At 54.2% G+C, this 23,454-nt stretch overlaps 1 protein-coding gene across 5 annotated transcripts in view; it reads right to left on the bottom strand.

Moving 5' to 3' along the window:
• Gse1 (Gse1 coiled-coil protein) overlaps positions 1-23,454 on the bottom strand; it is a 354,151-nt gene that overhangs the window by 85,234 nt on the left and 245,463 nt on the right. For 2 of the 5 annotated variants that reach the window (XM_029532582.1, XM_029532583.1), the window contains exon 1: positions 4,399-4,813. The exons of the other annotated variants lie outside the window; for them this stretch is intronic. In XM_029532582.1, coding sequence (XP_029388442.1) covers positions 4,399-4,435 — 37 coding nt within the window. In that variant the 5' untranslated portion in view covers positions 4,436-4,813. Of the gene's footprint in view, positions 1-4,398; positions 4,814-23,454 lie in introns of those variants that run through there. 5 annotated transcript variants of the gene reach the window in all.

Here is a 23,454-nt window from a genome sequence, read left to right as displayed (position 1 = left end):
CTCCTCCAGGCAGAACCAAGTGTCCTCTGGACCACTTGCTCCCAGAGCAGGAAGAGTCAAGAAGATAAGGAGTTGGCAAAAGGGGCAGATGGATTCCCACCCATGGCATCGCAGAGGCACCGAAGCCAGAGTGTCATCCTAACGGCCGTCTCACTGAGCCAGAGCAGGCCCTGACCTCACTAAGAACACTTAGAAAATGGCTAAACCTTCTTCCCAGGCTCAGCCTGACCCAAGAGCAGGTCTCCAGGGTTTCCTTAGGTCCCAGGTGGGGTTGTAACTGGCAAGGGAGGCTGCCCTGGTCGGCTGACCTGTACACACTCACCCCCAACCCGCGCTGGGCACAGTACACACCTAGCCTTGTACACAGGCTGGAACACACTGGAGTGCAGTCTTTGGGGACCTTTAGCCTTCCACTATCTTGACTATGCATAGACTAAGCGAGCATAGGGTAAGCTGCTCAGAAAGGCGTAAAGGCGTCGGGTCAGCCTGATCCTCTATCTCTGAATGACTCACTATGACCTCAGGGGGCAGCTTTGGGTGCAGAAGATGTCCCAACAGATATAAGGTTAAGTACCGCCACTAGCCATGGCCCTCTCAGACACCAGTCCCTTCGTGGCAGGTCTCAGAGCATCCTTCCTGGCTATGGACAGGGAATCTAGAGGGAGGTGAGGTCACCAAGAGTTCATCTTGGGGCCAGGGCAGGGTCAGCCAACAGTCAGGAACAAGATAAGGGGCCCCAGGAGGGCGCCACCGCCAATACCAGCCGCCATCTCTCCCTGACAGGGTCAACAAATATTTATTAAGCAGAGACTCTGGAGCCAGACTGCCCGGGGTCAGGGGTCAGGGCCCAGCTGAGCCTCTTGCTGCGCCTTTTGCCGCTTCAGTGACCTCGCTCTCCCTTGTGCCTCAGTTTCCTCTGCCGTCAAGTGGGACAGACCTCGCCTGACCTCCCAGCGGTGTCCGGCGAATCAGCAAGTCTGGCATGGAACAAGCCATATGTGAAGTGGCCACAGCCTCCTCCTCCTCCTCCTCCTCCTTATTTTATTATCCTTTTTATTTTTACGACTGTCGTTATTGGTCTGGCGGCAGGCCAAGCGAAAAGGAGACACTCAGTCTCCGCCTGCACGGATCACAAAGTCCTGTGGAGTTCAGGGACAGGGGTATCCAGTAAGCCGTGCGCACAGAGGAAAGCTAGATAGGGGACCCCAAAGAAAGACTACCATCTGTCACTGTCAGGAAGATGGAGGGCATGGCCCCAGGTCCTGCATCTTCCTCTCATTGCAGGAGAAGCTGATTGACCCTCTAGTCAGCGAGTCACTTCTCACTATAAAGTCAGCCAAACTGGCCCAAAGCACCAAGTTCAAGTCCCGCCTGGACCACTAGGTTCTGTGAATTTCTGCAAAAGATTTCATCCTTGTAGCAATACCTGATTAAAACCTTCACCAGTTTGATAGTTACCCCTGTGTGGAGGTTGACTCTATACCATAACACCTAGGGGTTGGGGTGGGGTTGGGTGGGGTAGAGGAAGGTGCATAGGGAGTTTGAGGCCAGCCTGGGTCACACGGCAAGTTCCAGGCTAGCCCAGGCTACATGAGACTCTCAAAAATCAAAACAAACCACACGTCATTCCCCCCAAATCTCCTCTTTCATGGGTCCCTGGAACCAAAGGTGGAGAATTAGTAGCGTAACATCTCTTAGGCCTGGTCAGTTTAGTCTGGGCTACATGAGCACTGCTCAATCCATGTGGTCAGAGAACCTTCAGGGACTCCACAAGAGCACAGGTGTACCTCACGCCAACAGAGGCTTCATATCAATCTTAGGACAGCACAGTGGATCCAAGTCAGAGACAGGAAAACCGAGGACTTCCGGGAACTTTCCTTACCTGCTGAGGTTGAGGCTGGGAACACACTGGGGTTGGACTTCAGACCCATCGTCCAGTGTGGCAAGAGAAGACCGAAAATAGGGCCAACCTGACCGTGGCCACCCTCCCTCTCCCCCACAGCAGCTGGTGGATAGATTCTGGTCCCTGTCCCCTGGTGGTTGGTGACAGCCACCTTGATGGGACCAGATCTTGAGGGCAGAATCCAGAGGCTTGGGACAAACCTAGAACTCAAGTGTCCAGGTCCCTCTAAGGGTCAAGACTCTTGACTCTCAACTAAAGCTACTGACCACAGCCAACCAGACACCCACTGCGCTCAGGCCTGGAAATCCCCTCTTGAAGTGGCTGACAGCAGATCCCAGCCCTGACGCTTCCAGAAAAGCAAAGGCAGGGCCTCTTGGGCAGATTGGCCAGCGGGGTGAGATATCAGTACCCACCCCATGGGGTGTATGGGAGAGTCCCCAAACTACCTACTGCTCAGGGTGCATCTGAGCTCCAATCCTACCCTGAACTCACAGGGCGGAAAACCTTGGCAGGGACCGTCAACAAATAAACTTCAGTAGGAGAAAACCCTTCAACCTGTGGCTAATTTATCTGAGCCCTCCCCTCCCTGAAGGATCAGGACAAGCAGGATTCACCTGGCTGACACCCGCCTGCCTGCCTAGGGCCTAATCCCAGCCAAGGCTGATTCTTTTAATTGCTTTGAACTCCCCAGTCTGACACTTCCTCCTTCTCCGGTCAGAGGCTCCCTGTGTAAATAAAGAATCTGTCGCCTGACAAGCTCGTATACAAGACGGCCCTGGGAGGTCAGGTGGCATGGGGTGCAGATTTCAAACACCTGTGCTGGTGAGCCGCCCAGTACTTACTACAAAGATTCCTCTCACACCACGAGCTAGCTCCAAGGCCCCAGAGAGGCGCTTGGAAATACAAAAAGTACCTATCTTTGCTCTCCTTGTCAAAGCTAACGGGCTGCAGGGGCAGAATCAATCCGCAGCACTTCTGTGAAGAGGCTACCACACACACGCCTTCCCGTGGGGAGCCGGCTGAGCTACAGAGGACACCTGCCCTCCTGCAGAGATAACCCTGCTGGAAGCTGGGGGATTCCTGGTTCTAATTTTAGTTAGACCAAATGGAAGGAAGTACGGAAGTGAACTGAACAGAGGAAGGGGAGAACCCAGCTAGAGGTTTGACAATTGCTATTTCAGGCCCTCGAAGAGACGGAGACACGTGAGTGGCTGCGAGATAATCTTCCAAAAAAACCAGCCTGGGGCCAGACCCTGTGGCACACACCTTTCATCCCAGCACTTTGGTGGAGGTGAGGCTGAAGCAGGGGAATCTACAAGTTCCAGGCCAGCCAGAGCTAAATCGTGAGACCCTGTCTCAATATAAACAACGGCAGGGGCTGGACACCCCAGGAACAGAATAGGCTTGTCACCAGGTAGGGCTGGACATAGAAGCATCCGCAAAGGAACGCCCAGAGCCACCCACAGCCGTCCTGCAGTCGGAACTTCCTCCACAACCCGCTCTTCTTTGCGACCTTTCATCTCTGCTACATTAACTCAGTTACAACATGTGCCCTAGGTCAGGACGACTAGGGCCAGCTCCCTGCAGCTGAGTCCTGCCCAAGCAGGTTCTTGGCCCACCTCTCCTTCTCTGGACTCCAGGTCGGTGGAGATCTGGCAAGAGCCACAACATCCACACAACACACAAGGAAAAAAAAAAAAAGGCAATGTTAACCCAACACCCAGCCACGTGCACGTTTCCTAGCAAAACTATTCCCAAATCATCTGCAGAAAACAACAGATCATGTCATGCACGAAGGCCGTCCCTCTACTCCTTCAGCACCCCAACATTTCTGCACCCCAACATTTCTGCACCCCAACGATACCTCAACTTCAATAGAAACTGTGCCAGGGCTTAGAGAAAGAAAATAAAAAACCCAGCATTCTTAGAAGAAGCGGCCACACGCAGCCCAGCCCTCCCGACCTGCGGTCACGTGCAGTCGGACCCGAGGGGGGGTACCCCAGGGGGAAGCCACCAGGAGGGCCCGGTTCCCACGCCTGCCTGCTCGCTCCGGGCTCTCTAGCTTCCCTCGCGCCCGCGCGCAAGCATCTTAAGGGTGGAGGGGCTCTCCAGCTCTCCCGCGGTGGCCCCCGAAACTGAAAGTTGCATGGCAGCGGCTGTCAGCGCGCACCGAGGCGCAGGAAACAGGAAGCCGCGCGCACTGCGGCCACGGCCCCTCCCGGCCTCGCACAACAAAACCTTCCAGGGAATCGGGACGGGGGCGGCGGGGCCGGGGCCCCCAGGTCGCCGCCCGCGGGAAAGTAACTTCACACCCGCGCGATCGCGCCCGGGGCGCAGCGCCGCCGGCTCCGCGCAGACAAAAGGAGCGAGACGCGCACCGGGCCGGGCGCCCCACGCGGCAGCGCGCACTGAGCGGGCAGCCGAGCAGCGCGCCCCTGTGCGCCCCTACGCTCCCTGGTCTTGGGACCCGAGGACCTGGCGCACGACTCGCTTACCTGGTAAGTAATAGAGAGGCGGCTTCAGTCCGAACATGGCTCAGGTTAGAATTCCATAGTGACCAGAGAGGGACGAAGAAGGAAATGAGGAAAAAAAAAAAAAATCAAGCCCAGCAATGAAACAAAACCAGCGTCCAAGCCACGGCGCTCAAAAATGTCCAAAACAATAAAATAAAAGCAGAAGAGCGATCCCCGGAGCGCCGTGGGTAGAAACCAGTTTGTGTTTTTTCCTTTTCCTTCTCCGAGATGATCAAAGGCTGCCTTTCCGTCCAGCGCCCGGGCAGGTTCGGCCACCTCGGCCGGAGCAGATCCACAGTGAGGTAATTGACCAAGGAAGGGCCAGAGCCTCCACGGCGGCCCGGCGTCTTCGCCGCGTGTGTATTTTCTGCCTTTTGGACTTGAGATGCAAATTAAAAAAAAAAAAAAAAAAGGGAGGGGGAGCTGGCGGAGGGAAGAGGGCGGGAGAGCAGAAGAGGAGAGAGAAAAATAAAGGGGGGCGGTGAGGGTGATGAAATTGGGGGGTTAAGGTCTTTAGGGATTACTCATTGGAAAGAAAAAGAGACAGGAGAGAGAGAGGAAAAGGGAGAGAAAAAAAAGCACCCCCTAAGACGTGCGAACAGCAATCTCGCCTCCATTCAGCCATTTGAATGTCAAGGGCGAGGGTCAAGAGACCTGTTTCCAACAGGGTTTCACGTTCAGAACCAGAAGGGAAAAGGAAGGGGGGCGGCGGGAGGGGGCATCTGGTTGCCAAGGAGAAATCGGCTTTGTTTTCGTTTCCCCTTAGCTACTGGGTGAGGAGGGGCGGGGTGCGGGGAGGAGGAGGGGGGCGCTCGGCAGGGGTGCTGGGGGGTGGAGAAAATTAATACCCAAACAGCCAAGAAGTACCGAGGGGGCAGATTTCGCCTCGTCAATGGGAGAGGCGGCGGCAACAAACAAGTCTTGGGCTAGGGACGCTGGTGAGGGCAGGCTCCCCTCCCCCCTCACCACCAGCACCCCCCCTTTTTGGTTATCTCCCCGCCCGGCGTCCCACCACTGACTCAGACGGAGGGGGTGGGGAGGAGGGAGAGGAGGAGGAGGAACTCGCGGGGGCGCAGCCGGCAGGAGCAGGAGAGCGGGAGGCAGGCGAGAGCGCGCGGCGGTGGAGAGCCCCTCGATCAATTTTCATGCAAGAATCATTATCGGTAAATTGGAAAGCTGGCTGCCTGACAGCAGATTTGTCTCCCCTAATGAAAGCGAAAGGGAAGGGGCGCAGCGGCGGGCGGCTCCTTCCGTCTGCGCCGCGTCCTCCTGGAGCTCCCGGCTGCGCGCCGCGGTGACGAGAGTTCCACTTGCGACCTGCCCGTGCGCGGCCTCAGAGCCTCATGGATCAGACCCGCTGCCCAGAGCTCCAGGCGGATGCTCCCGCTTCCGACTGCACGGTGCTCCCCTCGGCCCGGGAGCCGGCCGTTTGCAAACAGTGGGCGGCTGCGGGCGCCGCCGGGCCCCCCTCTGGCTGCCCAACTCCGCGCTCTGGCCGTCGGCCCGCCCTCGCTCCTCCCCACCCACGTCTGACAGCTGCGGGAGCTCGGAGCACGACCTCCCCCCCCCCCGCGCGACCGTGCCCCGGGGAGGCCGGGGCCGCCCTTTGTGCAGCCCGCAGCGGGCTGCGGAGACCGCGCCCGGGAGGGCTAGGGCCGGCGGTTGGCCTCTCTCTTTCCTTTCCTCCCCCCACGCCCTACCCCTTAAAAAAAATCCCTGTTGCAAGTGTAATCAAATGCTTGATACCATCTCCCACACTCTCCTGCACCCGGGCATTATCAGATCCGGGAAGGCATGCTTCCAGGCAAACAGACCTAATAAATGCTATTACTGGGACTCTGCAAGCCCCGGCTGCACCATAGTAACGAGAGCCCGGCTAATTTGGTTTAAGCAAACGACCGACTGCACTGAGCGTTAGTGTGGCGCCTGTATCTCCCCTCCCCAGCCGCCGCGCGTTCACACCAGCTCAAGAAGGCCCCAAGTGATAATTCCCCAAATCGAAGGGGAAAAAACCCTGCCGCCAAACCACATCCTGTGCGCTCATTGTCCAGCCCAGCGATTTTAAAGAGACAGCGTCCATTTACCCACACACCAGCCCCTACTACTAAACGCACGCGGCAAAGCAAGTATCAAGAAGCGACCATTTGTTTTTCAAGCCCTTTTATGGAAGCTCTCCCCACCGCCGTGGCGCGACTACCTGGGGTTGTGTGACTCCTTGACACTAATGGTCACCTTTTGACCCCAGATCCTCAGGTCCTAGTCCGCAGGTACGCACAGTAGGCGCCATTGTCGCGCCTGGCTAGGGTTGCTGCCCTGACCCTCTCTAACCTTCTCACCCATCAGGGGTCCACAACCAGTGGCCCTGAGATCCGAATAAACGCGGCGAATTCGGGTAACTCTCAGATTACACGCCCCCAGGGGAGAGCTCTAGAGGACACTTTGAGGGAGGTGGGGGCCGAGCCTTCTGATCCTTGCTGCGCCCCCCTCTGCAGCAAACCAGACGCGCGCGCGGCCCCGGGGAGGGCTCCTGGGCCCCAAGTTGCAGGAAGGCGCCGCTGCTGGCCTCTAGCCGCTCTGCTACACATGACCCCAGAGGTCGCGCCAGGCCCTAGGCTGCCGCCCTTTGTTTCCGGGGCTGCCTGCGAGGCGAGGACACACAGGCGGACTCGGGGTGGGGGCGGGAGGGGGGGGTCTAGGGTCATAGCATCCATCACCTGCCTGCACTCTTGGGCTAGGTGAAGGAAGAGGGTCCAGGCACCGCTCACACACATCCCCCACCCCCACCCCTGTCCTGCGCCCCGACCCCTCACAAGCTCTAGTTGTACTTCGGGGAAACGAATAAAAACTATTTTTAAAAGACCCTAAACTATCAGTTTGTGTTGTCACTCTTTTATTGGTTTTTAATTCCCCGGGATTACGGGAACAACAGTAGTAATTAATACGAAACCTTCCTCCACTGTATATGCTAATGGCAGGAGCCATAAAAATTAATTTGCAAACATGTCATTACACAATAGCTATACAGGCAATAAACCTGTAATTATGGGCCAATCACAGGCAGGGTACAGAGGGAGGGTGCTCCCCCAATAGGCTGGGCACCCCTCCTTCCTTCCCCTGCTAAAGTAGGCGAAGTCATCCTGAAAAGAGCCATTCTTGAAGCCACCTGTGGGGAAAGCTGTCCAGACTGGATTCCAAACTACCTCGCTTCTGTGCCAGCCACTCAGGGACGATTGGGGACCCGTACTGAGGCAGGGGAGGCCTGGGCTTGGCTTGTGAAGAGGCCACGAGTGGGAAGAACAGGCGGAGAGGATCTATCTCATGATGGTGGGGCAGCTCCGCTTATCACCCCTCTATCATTGCACCTCCCGAAGAAGAACCTCTCTGCTAATAAGAAGCCCAATGCCTGCATCCAATTATCGAAGCCTGTGCAGGCCAAGTCCTAATTGCACCGAGCCACACCCTGGGGAAGGAGACTAGCTGTATGATGTTACTGAACTAGCTCAGTTCCTTCGCCCCTGAGTCTCGAGGCTCAGAGTAGCTTAGTGACCTATCCTGGCAATAGGGACCTCCGAAGGGTGGAACTCTCTCCACTCTACAGGGGGGAGGGTGGTTACCCCATAGTCCCCCCCCTAAAAAAAAACTGGTGCCAAAACATCTAAGAACACAAAGTCCCCCCACCCCACCCCCACCCCCCAGCGGCAGCCAGAGCGGGTGCTGGCTCTCTCTGAATGGCTGAGTTGTTTGCCTAATGTGGCTGAACAGGGTATCTGGCTGCACTTTCTCTTTCCCACTGGCCCCTGTGGCTTTGCTGTGGTGGGTGGACCCCATCACTACAGCCATTCATGTCCCTGTGGGGAGCCAGCCCTTTACCAGGCATGTCTGTGGCCTCTTTCCTATTGGGACATGCGCCCAGCGCTCCCACCACAGACCGTGCGGACACACCAGTGCTGGCTGTGGATGTCTGTATTAGGCAGTTGCCTTCCTATGTTTTACCCCAGAGAAAGGTGGTCATTACCTCTCTCCTCCCTCAGGGCATGAAGAGCCAGTATCTCCTGTCTCTGTCTGTCTCTGTCTCTCTCATGGAGAAGCAGCAGCAATTAGGAAACTGGACCACCCAGGAACCATCCTTCCTCTGTGCCTTTTGGGAGGCCGGGACACCACATGGCATCTTTCCTCTTACCTCCAGAGAGACAGACCACAGTGAAAGCCACCCAAGGTTAGAGAGGAAAGGGGTTGACAACCCCCATTCGCTCATAGGAAAGAAGGTAGGGGGTTCAGGCTGCCCTGCGGAGATGTATGAAACCAGGAGGTCTCCTCTCTGAAGATGCTGCCTGCCATACTGGCTGCCCCTTCAACAGTGAGAGGCCCCCACATTCCCTGTAGCAGGGCCACCATTGCCAGGGCTCAGGCATAGCCCAGCCAGTGCCAGCCAGCTGAACACAATAAAAATAGCCCCGTCCACATGCTAAGGCAGGCGGTTCTCTGTCAGCTGTACCCATCGCCTATCGTGTGCAGTCCCCTAGGCCAGGCAGCCAGCTTGCCTTCCTGAGAAGGAGCACCCAAGGAAGTCTCATACCATAGACTCCAGAAAGGAGCGGAGGCTGCAGGGCCAAGGCTGCATGGCTCCTGGGACATGCTGGATCCTCCAGATGCCTGCCTGTCCCCTCTGGCAGGGCAGTCAGGCAGCAGATGCCCACCGTGGGCCAGGCGCTTCTCTGAACATTCTTCATAGACGACCCACGGAATCCTTTGGAATATCCCAGTCACCCTGCTCTTCTGTTCTCCAAGTGAGGCACGGGGAAGCCGATACCAGAACTGGGGTTTGAGCCCTGGGAGTCCTGAGTACCCTGCCTCCTCATCTGGAAATCAGGGTGGATCGTGCGTGCATGCCGGCACGCATGTGCGGTCAGGCAGCCAGCTTGCCTACCTGAGGAGGTGCACACGAGGATGCCTCATGCCAGAAATGAGTAGAGCCTGCAGGGCCAGGAGAGGAGTGGGTATGGATGCTTCCAGCACCTGACCAGCCCAGGGCCTCCACAAACATCTGGGATTACTCCCAAGACCATATAACAATGGTGATGTCAGCAGGAGTGAGTGACAGGTGCACCTCAGTGTGTTTGGCTCCATCCTCCTGCCTTTCAGGGCTTTGTAAACATTTGGGGGACTTGCCTACCTACTCCCACCAAACAGATACTTCTTGTAACTCTGTAGGCTGGATGCTAAGACCCAGTGCTGTGAGGTCAACTGCCCTAGGGCACAAAGGGAGCAGCCACACCCTCTTCTCCCTCTGGCTCTGGTCCTTAGGTGACAAACTCCTGAGATAAGTAAGCCCCAGATTGTAAAATAAAGGCCTGAGCTCACAGCTGGCCCTGACATCTGTGCCTGGATTGGCTTCCGTCTTTCTGTGGGGTCTCTACTCCTTGTGCCCTGACCTGGTGTTTTACCCACCTTGTGGTCGTCTCACAAGGATTCTAGGGTCCAAGCCCTGTGCTACTGTTCCCTGTGCAATGGGTTGAACCAAAGATGTGGGCTGGTACCTGGGCCTGTGACTTGGTCCTGAAGAAGAGGCTGAGCGGGTACGGTAAAGCGTGGGTGGGATCCTTCCTGAGTGCCGGGTGGCCCACGGAGGGAGGGGGCCAGGTGAGGTGGGACACGTGTAAGCCTATCACTTGGAAAGCTAAAGCTGAAGATAAAAGGAGCATCAGTCTGGCTGCGGACAGCAAGGCTTGGAAAGGGGGGAGCTCGGCTGGGCTGCCTTCCTCACTCCTGCACCTAGAATGCAGAGGCAGGACAGTCCCTGCACCCTGCATGTGAGACCAGCCTGCTCTGAACCACAGAAAGTTCTAGATATTCCAGGGCTATATATCAAGATTCTACCAAATACACATACACGCAAGCATATGCACACATACAGACAGACACGCACACATACACACACACAAACCACATTCATACATATACCACACACACACACCAGATAACACACACACACACACACACACAAACTACATACATACCACATACACACATATACCACACACACACACATACACACACACCAGATACCACACAAACACACAGTACATACACACCACATACACACATATACCACACACATACACACATACATACACACCACAGATATACATACACCACATACACACACCACACACACATACACACTACACACATACACAACCACACACAATCACACACACATGCCACACCACACACACACACACACACACACACACACACACACGGTGAATACCAAAAAAGAGGAGAGAATAGAGTGACATAAGAGAGAAGCCATGTGAGGCCAGGACCAGCAGCAGTTGTGACTGAGCGGCAGCCCCAAACACTGGAGAGGCTGAAGCGCCTCCTCAGCCTCCAGAGGGGACAGGGCCTGTGACACTTTGACCTGACTTCTAGCCACTGGACTGTCAGAAAGTCTCTGGCTTCTCAGAGGTCACAGGGTTTGTGGTGATTCATTACAAGTCTCCAGGGGCCTCATCTCTCTGGTCACCTCTGTCACAGTGGCCTGCTCCTGGCCAGCAAGTCCCCAGAGGAGCTCAGGTCAGCTGGCTTGTATCAGGCTCTGGGCAATGAGTATCAGGGGTCCCACAGCAGCCTGGCACCCATTAACCAATAACCCGATGGGACATGGGGCTTTCCAGTGTCATGGCTACCCTCCTGGTTTTAAACGGTGACACATGGGTTTCGGGAACAGGTATGGCCCTAGGCCATCAGCTTGGCCATCTGCCTCAGAGTCAGACAGCCTTCCGGAAGCTCCTCCTGCAAGCGCAGGCTTTAGTCCCTGAAGACTCCTCGAGGCCCAGGGCAGCAGTGACAATGAGAAAGAGAATCTGCAGTGGCCAGTCTGTCACCTGACCCACATCCTTTCCTCCCAATTCACCTGTGTTTTGGGACTCAGTTTTATGCAAGGAACAACATGTAAAGCCTCACTTGCCGCCCCAGGGCCCCATCGGGAGAGATGCCCAAGTGAAGTCATGCTTGCTCATTCTGGGGGTTCATGACCCCCCTCAGATCCAGTACTGAAGATAGCACCCCCTTCCAGCTCTTCCATGGTATCCAGAGTAGAGGCCCTTGCCCCGCCCCTTCCCAGCTGTCCATTACACAGACACATGCTTACGGTCAGGTAACAAGCGTCCCCCTCATGAGACCTTTGTGATGAGCCCAACAGTGTGTCTGGCACAGCCCAGCTCTCTCCTAGCTCTGGGTCCCATACTTCGGCTTAAGAAGACAGATGCTGTACACAGCATCCCAGGGAAGTAAACCTGTCCTTCCTCATTCTTCCCATTCCTCCCAAGAGATGTTGAGGCCAGAGAAGTCAGATAGCCCTAAGTCACACAGCCCAGAAAAGGAAACCCACAGATTGGACCCCAGATAGAGTGACAGGTTCAGGGACAGCCTCTTCCTCTCCCAGAGGCTTGAGTTATAAAGCCTTTGTTTGTGTGTAGACGTGCCTGCTGTGGTATGTGTGGGAGGTCAGAGGACAGCTTGCCAGAGTTGGTTCCTTCCTCCTACAGTGCAGGTCCTGGGGCTCTAAATCAGGTCAGAACTGGCAGCAAGCCCCTCTGCCCGCTAAGCCCCTTTGCCGGCCCTGCTTGATTTGAACTGACTGTATGATTTACATTTGCAGTGCTGGGTCAGATCCCTGGACTCTGCAGGTTGGATTCTGTTCAGGCCTTGACTTTCTCCTTGCTCTTGGAATCAGTAAGACTTTCCCCCCCAAAAAACTTCTTGAAACAGGGTTTTAACTTATATCTTGGACTAGCCTTGAACCCTGGATCCTCTGGCCCAAGACTCCATGGCAGCCACATTAGATACAATTTTGTTATTGTTGTATTTAGACAGGGTTTTACTACGTAGTCCTAGCTGGTCTTGAACTCAGAAATTTGCCTGACTCTATTTTGGTTTTTCAAGATAGGGCCTCTCAGGCTGGCCCCCAGTTCCCTATGGCCTGGAACTTGTGATCCTTGTGTCCTGAGCTCTCAAATGCTAGGATGACAGGTGTGTGCCACCTTACCTGGTTTATGAAATACTACGGATGGTACCCAGCCTTGGTGCACACTAAGCAAGCACTCTACCAACTGAGCCACACTCCAGCTCCCTTTTAAAGCCTGTCTTTAAAAAAAAAAAGACAACAAACAAAACCAACCAACCAAACAAACAAACAAAAACAGTTGGATGGTGGCACACACCTTTAACCCCAGCACTCAGGAGGCAGCAGGTAGATCTCCTGGCCAGCCTAGTCTACAGACCAAGTTCTGGAACAGCCAAGGCCACAACAGAGAAACTCTGTCTTCAAAACAAAAAGAGGAAGGAAGAGGAAGAGGAGGAGAAGACGACGATGAAGATGAAGAAGATGAAGACGATGACGACGAAGACGACGAAAACGAAGACGACGGATGACAACGAAGATGATGACAACGAAGATGATGACGACGAAGACGAAGACGAAGACGAAGACGAAGACGAAGAAGAAGAAGAAGAAGAAGAAGAAGAAGAAGAAGAAGAAGAAGAAGAAGAAGAAAAAGTCAAGCCAGGCAGTAGTGGCACACGTCTTTAATCCTAGCACTTGGGAGGCAGAGGCAGGCGGATTTCTGAGTTCGAGGCCAGCCTGGTCTACAGAGTGAGTTCCAGGACAGCCAGAGCTATACAGAGAAACCCTGTCTGGAAACAAAAAAGAAAGAAAGAAAGAAAGAAAGAAAGAAAGAAAGAAAGAAAGAAAGAAAAGAAAAGAAAAGAAAAGAAAAGAAAAGAAAAGAAAAGAAAAGAAAAGAAAAGAAAAGAAAAGAAAAGAGAAGAGAGGGCCCAAGGACACAGCTCAGTGGTACTTGTGTAGCAGGCACAAGGCCCTATATTCAACCCCCAGTACTATACAATAAACAAGTAATCAACCAAAAAACAATCCCACAAGAGGAAAACTACTCAATCTAGGAAGGGTGTATATTGTCCCTGTCCTCCCACCCTGGGGAGCGGGGTCTAACCTCTGGCCCAGACCTACCCTTGAGCAGTCTTGAAAAGGCCATGCTTTGAGGAAGGCTCCCAAAGATGGGCCAAAGGGATGAACTCCCATCAAACAGCACGGGGACTGGCCAACCACAGGGCTTAGCTCTGAAACGGACCTCTGGCTGTCTCACATCTTGGACTCCATGCTGACATCAGGACCCCTGTCAGTGGCCACAGGGCCTGTCTATCCTTAACTGGCCTTTCTGGTGCCTGAACTGACACAAGTGTCCTGGATACATCCCAGGCCTAGATAGCTCCTGTGCCGTCCACTGGGTACTCTATGGCTTTCGGGTATCAAACAATAGCCTCAGTGTGACAGTCAAAATGTCTGTCCCCTGACATAGCCACCTTGGGGAACACAGTCCCAGGATGGAACTGGAGTCACCTGGGGCCTGGCCCACCTCCAGTCACTCATTGGGTCTCGGAGCATCCGCCCTCCTCTGGCCCCTGGAGGTACCAAGTTGGGGGCTCAGTCCTCTAGCACTACTGATTTTTCCATTTGGCTAAAACGGATGGCTTCTGGTGGTAACATCACAGGAGGAGGCTGGTTTCTGAGTACTCTGTGCTCCCAGACACCCAGTTCAGGCCAGGCCCTGGGTCATGTGACAGGGACCGACAAGAGAAAGAGGCAGAACCGACTGGGCTCCAACTCTGGTCTGGACATTTGTTTTCAGCTGCTGGTCTGAGTGCTAAGCCCATATCCACCTGGGCAAACCATCCCTGAAATGTCCCTGTTCTGGCTTCCCCACTAGGAGTAGGTCACCAGGTGTCAGACCCAGCTGGACAACAAGCAGCAGCTGGGCAGAAGACGGGAACCCAGGTTCCGGCACCCTTCTGCCCCATCCCTTCAACTGTGGCTCTGGCCTGCTTGGGCCTTCTGCCTCTTTCTGTAGGTCACTTCAACCAAATGATCAGAGGGCCTTCCAGTGTGGCGAGTCCACGCTTCAGAAACACAGGCGGGCATGCCATCTGCTCATCCTGACATTTAGGAAGCAGACAGAAGAGGGCTGCCCTTCCCTGTGTAGTTCACTTCTCCTTTGCTTGTGGGCCTCAGTGTGGGTTTCCCCACTCCCTGCACGCTGGCCCTGCTTCACGGGGTGACCGCTTCCCTGTACCTCGGCCCCGACCTTGTACACGAAAGGTGTTATAAAGCGGAAGCAGAAACAGAGCCAGCTGATGGAGTTACTGAGCAGACTCTGAACTCAGACGACATAGCAAGACCCTGTCTAAACGGGGTAGCAGGTAAGAAAAGCTGGAAGGTTAGCCCTGCTTGTAGAGTGCTTGCCTAGCGTTCCTGTGAAGCCCCGGGCTCTATCTCTACTACAGAAACAGGCTGCAGAGAGACGTGCATACCTGTAACGCCAGAACTTGGGAGCTAGAGGCAGGAGGATTAGGAGCTCAGGGACATTCGTGGCTACCTACCAAGTTCAAGGCCAGCCTACGGGGGCCTGTTGGGGGGAAAAAAAAAATCCATGGCATTGGGGTGTTCACCTGCAATTCCAGCACTTTGGAGGCTAATCAGTAGATTACTGCACTTTGAGACCATCGTCCACTACATGGTGAGTCCTAGGCCTAGCCTAGGCTAGACCCTGTCTCAAGCAAACTCAAACAACAAAATAAAGAGTATGTAACTTAAAAAAAAAAACAATAATAAAAGAAAGGCCCTATGTCTTACATTTTGAATTGCTTTTTGTTTGTTTGTTTGGTTGGTTGGCTTGTTCAAACTGTTCTTCTGGGGGACTTGAGTTTTCAGTTCCCCAGCATCCAGGGTAGGTGGCTCACAACTGTGTATAACTCCAGTTCCAAGAGATCTGATGCTCTTTTGGTCTCTGAGGGGTCTGTACTCTGGCACACATACCCACCTTATACAGATATATGTATAATTTGTTTGTTTGAGACAGGGTCTCACTATGTAGCTCTGGCTGTCCTAAAACTCACTATGTAGCTCTGGCTGTCCTAAAACTCACTATGTAGACCAGGCTAGTCTTGAACTCACAGAGATCCACCAGTCTCTGTCACCTGAGTGCCAGGATTAAAGTCATGCAATCCACCCCTGGCTTTATATAATGTTTTAAAACAATAATTACAAAATTTAGCCTAGTGGTGGTGATGCATGCCTTTAATCCCAGCCTCCTCTGCATAGTGAATTCCAAGACAGCTAGGGCTATATAGTGAGCCCCTGTCTCAGGCAACCTAAATAAATAAATCTCTTTAAAAAAATCTTTAAGCCGGGCGTGGTGGCACACACCTTTAATCCCAGCACTTGGGAGGCAGAGGCAGGCAGATTTCTGAGTTCGAGGACAGCCAAGGCTATACAGAGAAACCCTGTATCAAAAAACAAACAAACAAAAAAACCAAACAAAAAAATCTTTAAATGGCACTTAAGGCTGACCTTTAGCCTTATACACGCATGTATATACACTTACACACACACATACGGACACACATTCGTACACACATACACACATGCATACAGACACAAACAGACACATAAACAGACACGCACATACAGACAGACAGACACACACATACACAGACACATACACACAGAAACAGACAGACAGAGACAGACAGACACACACACCCCAAAGATCCTCAGTTAGGGGCTGGTGAGATGGCTCGTGCTTGGATAAAGCCACCTGTTACCCAACCTGACATCCTGAGCTCCATCCCCAGGCCCCACATGGTGGAAGGAGAGTTTTCCTCTGACCTATACACACACACACACACACACACACACACGTGCACACAGTGTGTCTCATGTCTACCCTCCTCACAGACAGCAAATAAATAAATGTCATTTTATAAAACTCCCTCAAATACACCGGCCTGCACCAAACAACCTGGCTCTAAAACCAAGTGTCCGAATTTAAAGCGAGCAACACCATCAGTTGGTCGACGCGGATCTATGTATGAGTTCTCTGAGGGGTCGGGCCGATGAGGCCCGCGGGTTGCCTAAGGCAGCCAGCAGAGGGGGGGGGGTAGCTGACAGACTGTGGCTTATCCTTCCCATGTGACACTTCTGCTCAGAGACAAGACATAATGAAAAACCAAGCCTGCCCTGGAAATGGCCTCCACCACAGAGAAAGCTGGCCCTGACACCACAGAGAATGCCTTATCCTTCAGGCCAAAGCGAGCCCCCCCCCCCCCCCGCCGCTATAATTTCAGCTTTCAGGCTTTATTAGGCCTGGTGGCCTCTCGCTCAAAGCCTCTGCCAGGGACTGTTTCTGTGGGGGCAATTTTGATGCCTGCAATTAGCTGAACAGGCATGTTTGTCCCCGCTAAAGCACTCAATTGCAGGTATAATTAGGTTTCTTCACCCCTGAAATCTGCAGAGAGTGCCCGCCTCGACTAACTGCACCCACAATTAAGTGCTTACGGCATGCGGCTGGAGCTGGGGGAACGTGCACGTGGCTAATAGCGGGGGACAGCGGGCGAGTTTGCAAAAACAAGACACTGCCGCAGAAATCCAGCCTTTTTTTTTTTTTTTTTTTTTTTTTTTTTTTTGCATTTGTTGATCAAACTGCTCTGTCCAGCTGGGACTAATGCGGAAAGACAAACACGCCAATTAGGCGAGGCTGGTACAGAAATGAACCAGGCCTTCCTTCATTAAGCCACTTACAGGAGTGGGCAGGGTTTTGTGGGGACTCAGGAAGAGTCGGGAGCTGAGTCCCAATCTCCTGGGTCTTGATAAGCACCCCAGTGGTTGGGGGGTGTCATGAAGGTCAAGATGGTGGACGGGGGGGCGGGGGGCTTCTGGTTGCCTCAGCACAAGGGCACAGGAACCTTGGAGGCTAGAAAGGAGCTCCTGGGAGATGGGAAATCACAAGCCTCAAGGGCAAGAGGGACACTATGCTAGGGAAGGAAGTGACATTGTCTTCCACCCTGCCCTCAGAATGAAGGGGAGGGCCAGTGCCTGATTCTACTATATGGCTTTGAGGCCTGAGTGAGCTTCCTTCAGAGTAGGTATGCTGTTCTGAACATACCCGCCATGGCTACCTGCCAGCATCGGAAGATGGTGACAGTCAAACCAAACCATCCACCTGCCCCCCACATGGTCCCCAGGACACCTTCAGCCATGCCTTGGCTCTGGCCCGGCCCCCAGCTGTAGACAGGTTTCTAAAAAGGAAAGGGCATGGGGCCAGCTCTGCTGAGAGGGGAGAGGCTGCTGGGACTGTGAGTGACTTCTGTACACCCTGCTTCTAGTCTCCCACCCCAAGATCCACACACACCTGCCACACGTAGCCTTTCTGTGACTCAGTTTCCCCTCAGTAGAGTGTAGAAGTTTCCAGGTCCCTGATGCTACAGGAAGGTCTGACTGTCCCTGGTGGCTGACCCATAGTAGGTGACCCAAGGGAGGGACAGATGTCTTTGGACTGAAAGGAGCCACAAGCACAAGCCCTCTTGCCCACTGGCCCTATTTCTGGGGAGCAGCTGAGATCCCTCCAGGCCCCACTGTCCTGGCCTCTGGCTGAGCCCAGAAGTAGGGCTGCCTGGCCTGCCTGAGCCCACTTGGGCCTTAGAGTCTGTATCACCTGGTCCTCGGCACTCCCCGCTGGTCCTTACGGTGTCCATCTTTGAAGCCCAAGCCTGAGGCCTAGCATAGTGCAGGTGGTCAAGGAGTGACAGAGTCTGGACCGTGGCAGGCGCTCAGTAAATGCACCTGGGGCAGGATGGGAGGTAATCCAGAAAGCATGCTTGCGACCTCTGACCCAGGGGTCTGGGAAGGCCAGAGAGCTGGCCGATGGGTCCCGCCCACTTCTCCTTTCACTTGTCAATCAGCCTTCCCTTATCAGCAGAGTCACACCCTTGCTGCCCTGGGTGACAGTGGCTTTGCTTTCTTATCCTTGTCTCTGGGAAGCCTGATAAGGAGGCGACCTTTACCCCGCCCCCTCTCCCCCACCCTGGCATACAGGCTCCTGCAGCTCTATGACCCCATGGCTTAGCCAAGGAGAAGAAATACCAAAGTCAGGCTTGCTCCTGGACTCCCTGGGGCTCCAGCAGACAGGTGGCCAATGGGGGCCTGCTCTGGCAAGTGCAGTCCTGGCTTGGAACTTCCTGTGTTTCCACCTTGCCACCATGACACTAAAAACTAGGTTGGTCAGAGGCACAGGCAGGCCTCATTCGGCTCCCCAAGTCTGGCCTGGCCTCCCTGCCTGAGGTCCCGTGGGATAGGGCCTTAACCTGGTGCATGCAGCCACGCCCCTTGAAAGGAAAGCTACAAGAAAAATCAATAAATAAGAGATGGGGGTTTCTCCTAGCCTGGGGCACTGGGGAGCTCTGAAGGCACTACGCTCAGGGAAACAAGTCAGACACAGACAGACTTGTAGGGCACATGTGCTGCTTCCTGTCTGTAAAACAACATTCACAGTGGTCACAGGTTCAAGGCCAACCTGGGGGAGAGAGGTCTTCTCTCAAAAAAACAAAACAAAACAAACTAAAACCAGGGCTGGCGCTTGGTAGGGTGCTTGCCCAGCGAGCAGGACACCCTAACTGCCATCCATAGCAACCTTAGCTGCCATCCGTCCGTAGCATGGACTCGGGAAGTGGCGGCAGAGGGTTAGAAGTTCAAGGTCACTGTTGTTGACCTGTGTGTTAATAGTAAGTCTGAGGCCAGCTTGGGCTACCAGAGATCACATCTCAACCGACAAAATACAACAAAGATTCCTTCACTCAGCAAACCTTGGATCACAGTGGCTGCCTGCCCAGGGGCTCAGCTGCCGCTCCTTGGATTCTAGCTAGCACCTTTCCTGAAAGTGTTAAACTCCCGGTGATGGCCCCAAGGTAAGTTGTGAGGACAGAAGGACTTCCTCAATTACAGCCTCGGCTCAGTCTCTTATCTAGAGCCTCCTGTAATCTGCTAAACTCAGAGGCCCTGCCCCTCTACAACCAGAACACCAGATCTCCGCTCTAACACTTTTTAGTGACCTGTGGAGCTGATCACTTCCTCAAATCTGTCTCCCTGAGTCTCCTGGGAAGAACCGTCAGTCACCAACCACAGGGTCCAGAGCTGTGAGGAACACAGAGCCAGGGTGAGAACTACACACTACAATGTATGCATGCGCCTTGAATCAGAAGCTGAATTCTCCAGAGGGCAAGGTAGACACCACCTACCACTGGCTGTTGTCTCCCTGGACATTTGTCCCCTTTACCCCCAGCCCATGTCACCACACAATTGTTGGAATACCTCATTCAACGGGAGTCATTGTCTGAATCCCAAGTCCTACTCCATGGTGGGGCTTTTCATCTACCCCCCCCATTATCCTTTTCCTGTCCCAGGTCCAGCACCTGGTCCCTCCCTGAACCTATTGTCTTGGGACTCGGGGCCATCCGGTCTATCTTAAGGGAGGACAAGGGCACCCCTCACCCCCCTGTTTCCTCAGACTCTAAGTCCTTTGGCCAAATAAACATAACCACACAAAAGATATTCAGGGCAGGCCAGGAGACACGAGGTGTAGAGGAGGCCACAGGGGCTGGCTGGGGGCCAAGGTCACAGAGCATTGTCTGAGAGGCCACGGGAGCCATCCCTGGGCTCTGAAATATAGAGCTACCCCAAACCAGTCCATTAGCCGAGGCCAGGCTGGGGCACCTGCCAACTGATGAGACCCTCTAGGAAGGCGCCTTCCTGACTCCCCTCCCCCACCACACACGTACGTGATGCCACATCCATCGTGGGGCCTCTCATGTCCCTTGCGCACATGCTCCCACAGATGTGAGGGCCTGCCACAAGAGAGGACCAACTGCTGCCCAATAAGGATATCCTTGTGCCCTTCACCGAGGTTTGCAACTCCCCTGCTCTGCCACCTGGTCTTCCAGCCCAGAATTCTTGGTTGCCACCATGAACATCACGCTGGCAGACTGAGTGGTCTTCCCGGATCAACCACAGAAACATGATCACCGTTCTCAAAGGTCAGAGTTTTGTACCTCCCAGGTATGCACAGAGGCTAACAACGGTCTGACTTGCTCCCTGTGTGAGTACTGACTCTTTTACCATGGCTTCCTGGCACCCCTTTCCCAACAGTCACCCACCCTGTGGTCCTCCACAGGGGCCACACCCAGACAGGCCGAGTAGACAGATGTGGAGACAGGCTGCATAGTTACCCTAGGAGCAAGAGGTAAGCATGCTTAGCCAGTGGTGGCTTGGGCTCTGCCGGGCATGGAGGGAAGAGGTGACCCCAAGACACAGGGTACATTACGCCCTACAGGTCAGGGAGAACACAGGGTGAGCCAGGATAAGCCTTTGGGCTGAGCTGAGGCAGGAGGATGAGTACCTGCGCTCAGAGCTGGATCCTTCCCCACTCAGAACTCCACTGCCATTAGGCCCTTTCCAAAGAGGGACTGAGCCAGGCATGGCGGCAGACTCCTTCACTCCCAGAACTGGGGAGGCAGAAGAAAGCAGATCTCTGAATTCGGAGCCAACTATATCTACCTAGTGAGTTCCGGGGCAAGGAAGGCTATGTAGAGACCCTGTCTCAAAAAACAACAACCAAACTCCAGGAGGCTGTGTCATTCCAGAACTTGGGAGGCAGAGGCAGGTGGATCTCTGTGAGTTCAAGGCCCGTCTGGACTACATAGAGAGAGGTCCAGAGAGCCAGGGCTCCAGGGAGAAACCCTGTCTCAAAAAGAAAAAAACAAAACAAAACAAAAAACCAAAGCAACAAAAACAAAACAGAAAAGGGAGCCACTCTTGGGCTGTGAGCATTCTCTCCATGTCGGATCTACCCACATAGATATCTGGTTGCTTTCAGAGGCTGCAGAAAGACACTACCCAGTTGAGTCTCAGGTTTCACTGCGCACACCTGTGCCCGGGGTCCTCAGTGTGGGCTGCAGTCCTGAGTGGTGGAGGAGGGGGCAGATACACAGCGGTGTGCTGCCTGCCCGTCACTGGCTGCTGGTAGGGTTTCTGAAAGGGCTTGACTTCCTCAGGGAAAAAGCTCAGAGGAAAAATGGCCCTCTCCACCGCCCTGGGCTCAGCTACAAATCCTCCTGCGATGGCCTCTTTCCGACATTCCCAAAGCCCCCCTCCACCCCAGATGGTGTGTGCACCAGGGCTCCGATAAGACAGCCTCTCCAGAGCAGATCCATTCGCGCCCTTGCTCCCATGGCCTCCGGTTCTCATAATTCCTTTCTGATCTTACCCAGGGCACCCAGGCAGGCTGTGAGGCAGGCAGGATAATCCATTTTAGAGATTGATCAATATCTCTAGGAGCCTTTTAAACGGTTCCACGGGCTTCAAGGAGCCAGGGCAGATGGCTGAGCTGGAAATCAGGGAGCCAGGGGGTGACGGGAGCGCCGGCGCTGCCAATGTGGGTTTCCAGACAGCCCTCTCATTTCCAACTTTGAGTGTGCGTTCCAATCAGGGCGGAGGAGGGGGTCTGAGTACATGCAGGGAGGTTGTGCACCATGTAAAGGGCTGGGCTGAGAGGGCAGGCAGGCAGGGGTCGAGCTGACTGTATCTTATAACTCAGCCGCTGGACAGCCTATAGAACAGAGTAGCTCTGCTCCAAGGGACAGAGGCATGCCTGGTAGCCAGTTGGTTTCCTCTCCAGCCTAAGGCAGGCTCTAGACACCTTGTCCTGTCTCTGCTCCTTGCCCAGCCCACAATCCCCACACAGCACAGATCTGACCACAAACAGTTCCCCACCCCCCACCCTGCTCTTCTGCACTGCAATAGGAAGCCATGCTTAGCAACACAGGAGCAGGAAGCCAGAAGGGCCGGTGACTCCTAGGTGACCTGGGATGCTAGCTGTCTCCAGGTAGCTGGGGTCACTTCGCTGCCATACTATTCCCAAGGGGAAGCAGACCAGGGTGACCAGCACTTCAATGGGAAGGTAGGAACTCAGGTTTAAGCGTGTGGCTTGCCAGGGCATGGGGCATAAAAAGGACCAGGCTTTTAAAATATTAGTACAATTCTTACAAAATAAGAAGACCCTGTGCTGACGCCAAGGAAAACACAGCTGCTGACCACAGCTGGGCCAGTGAGGTCCCCACCTGTCCCAGCTGCCCTGGTGGCCCTCACCACAACACAGTCCACAGTCCCTCTTTGCTTTGCAGAAACCCCCCCCTCCCCCGGCCCCCTTTCCTCTGGTGGCTGAGTCCCTTTCATTCACACCTGCCCACACTCCACAGCCGGCTGGGTTCCCTCAAAAGCCTTTCCAGGCCAAGCCTGAGTCCTGGGGCCTGCTTCTCTGATGCCCGGCCACGGCCTCCTCCTGCCACCCACGCCCCCTGCAGGTGGTTCTCAGTACAGCAGCCTGAGGAAGCCTGCTGGTACCTGAGCCCAGGACTTTTTTTTGTTTTTTTGGTTTTGGTTTTGGTTTTGGTTTTTTTGAGACAGGGTTTCTCTGTGTATCCCCTGGCTGTCCTGGAACTCACTCTGTAGACCAGGTTGGCCTCGAACTCAGAAATCTGCCTGCCTCTGCCTCCCTAGTGCTGGGATTAAATGAGTGCACCACCAGTGGCCTGCGAGCACAGGACTCTTAATGGTTGCCATCGAGTGAGTGACAGGTGAGTTCTCACAGTGTTCCTCTCTTCCACCTGCAGGTCCCCTGTCCCAGCGCCTTTGTACTGACTCTTCCTCTGCCTGTGGCACCTCATCCCCAGTCATGTACACAACCTCAGGGGTTCAGATAATAACAAGAAACCTAGACTGGGGTTGGAGAGATGGCTCAGTGGTTAAGAGTACTGACTGCTCTTCCAGAGGTCCTGAGTTCAATTCCCAGCAACCACATAGCGGCTCACAACCATCTGTAATAAGATCTGATGCCCTCCTATGGTGTGTCTGAAGACAGCTACAGTGTACTTATATATAATAAATAAATAAATCTTTAAAAAAAAGAAGATACCTAGATACGACTGCCATCCACAAAGGGACATCCCAGCCGGGCAGTGGTGGCACACACCTTTAATCCCAGCACTTGGGAGGCAGAGGCAGGTGGATCTCTGAGTTTGAGGCCAGCCTGGTCTACAGAGTGAGTTCCAGGACAGCCAGGGCTACACAGA

The sequence above is a fragment of the Mus pahari genome, chromosome 20 (genome assembly GCF_900095145.1).
Source record: "Mus pahari chromosome 20, PAHARI_EIJ_v1.1, whole genome shotgun sequence".
In the NCBI taxonomy this organism is placed as follows: Eukaryota; Metazoa; Chordata; class Mammalia; order Rodentia; family Muridae; genus Mus; species Mus pahari.
Note: the sequence above shows the minus strand (reverse complement) of the source record. Positions and strands in the feature narration are given on the sequence as shown.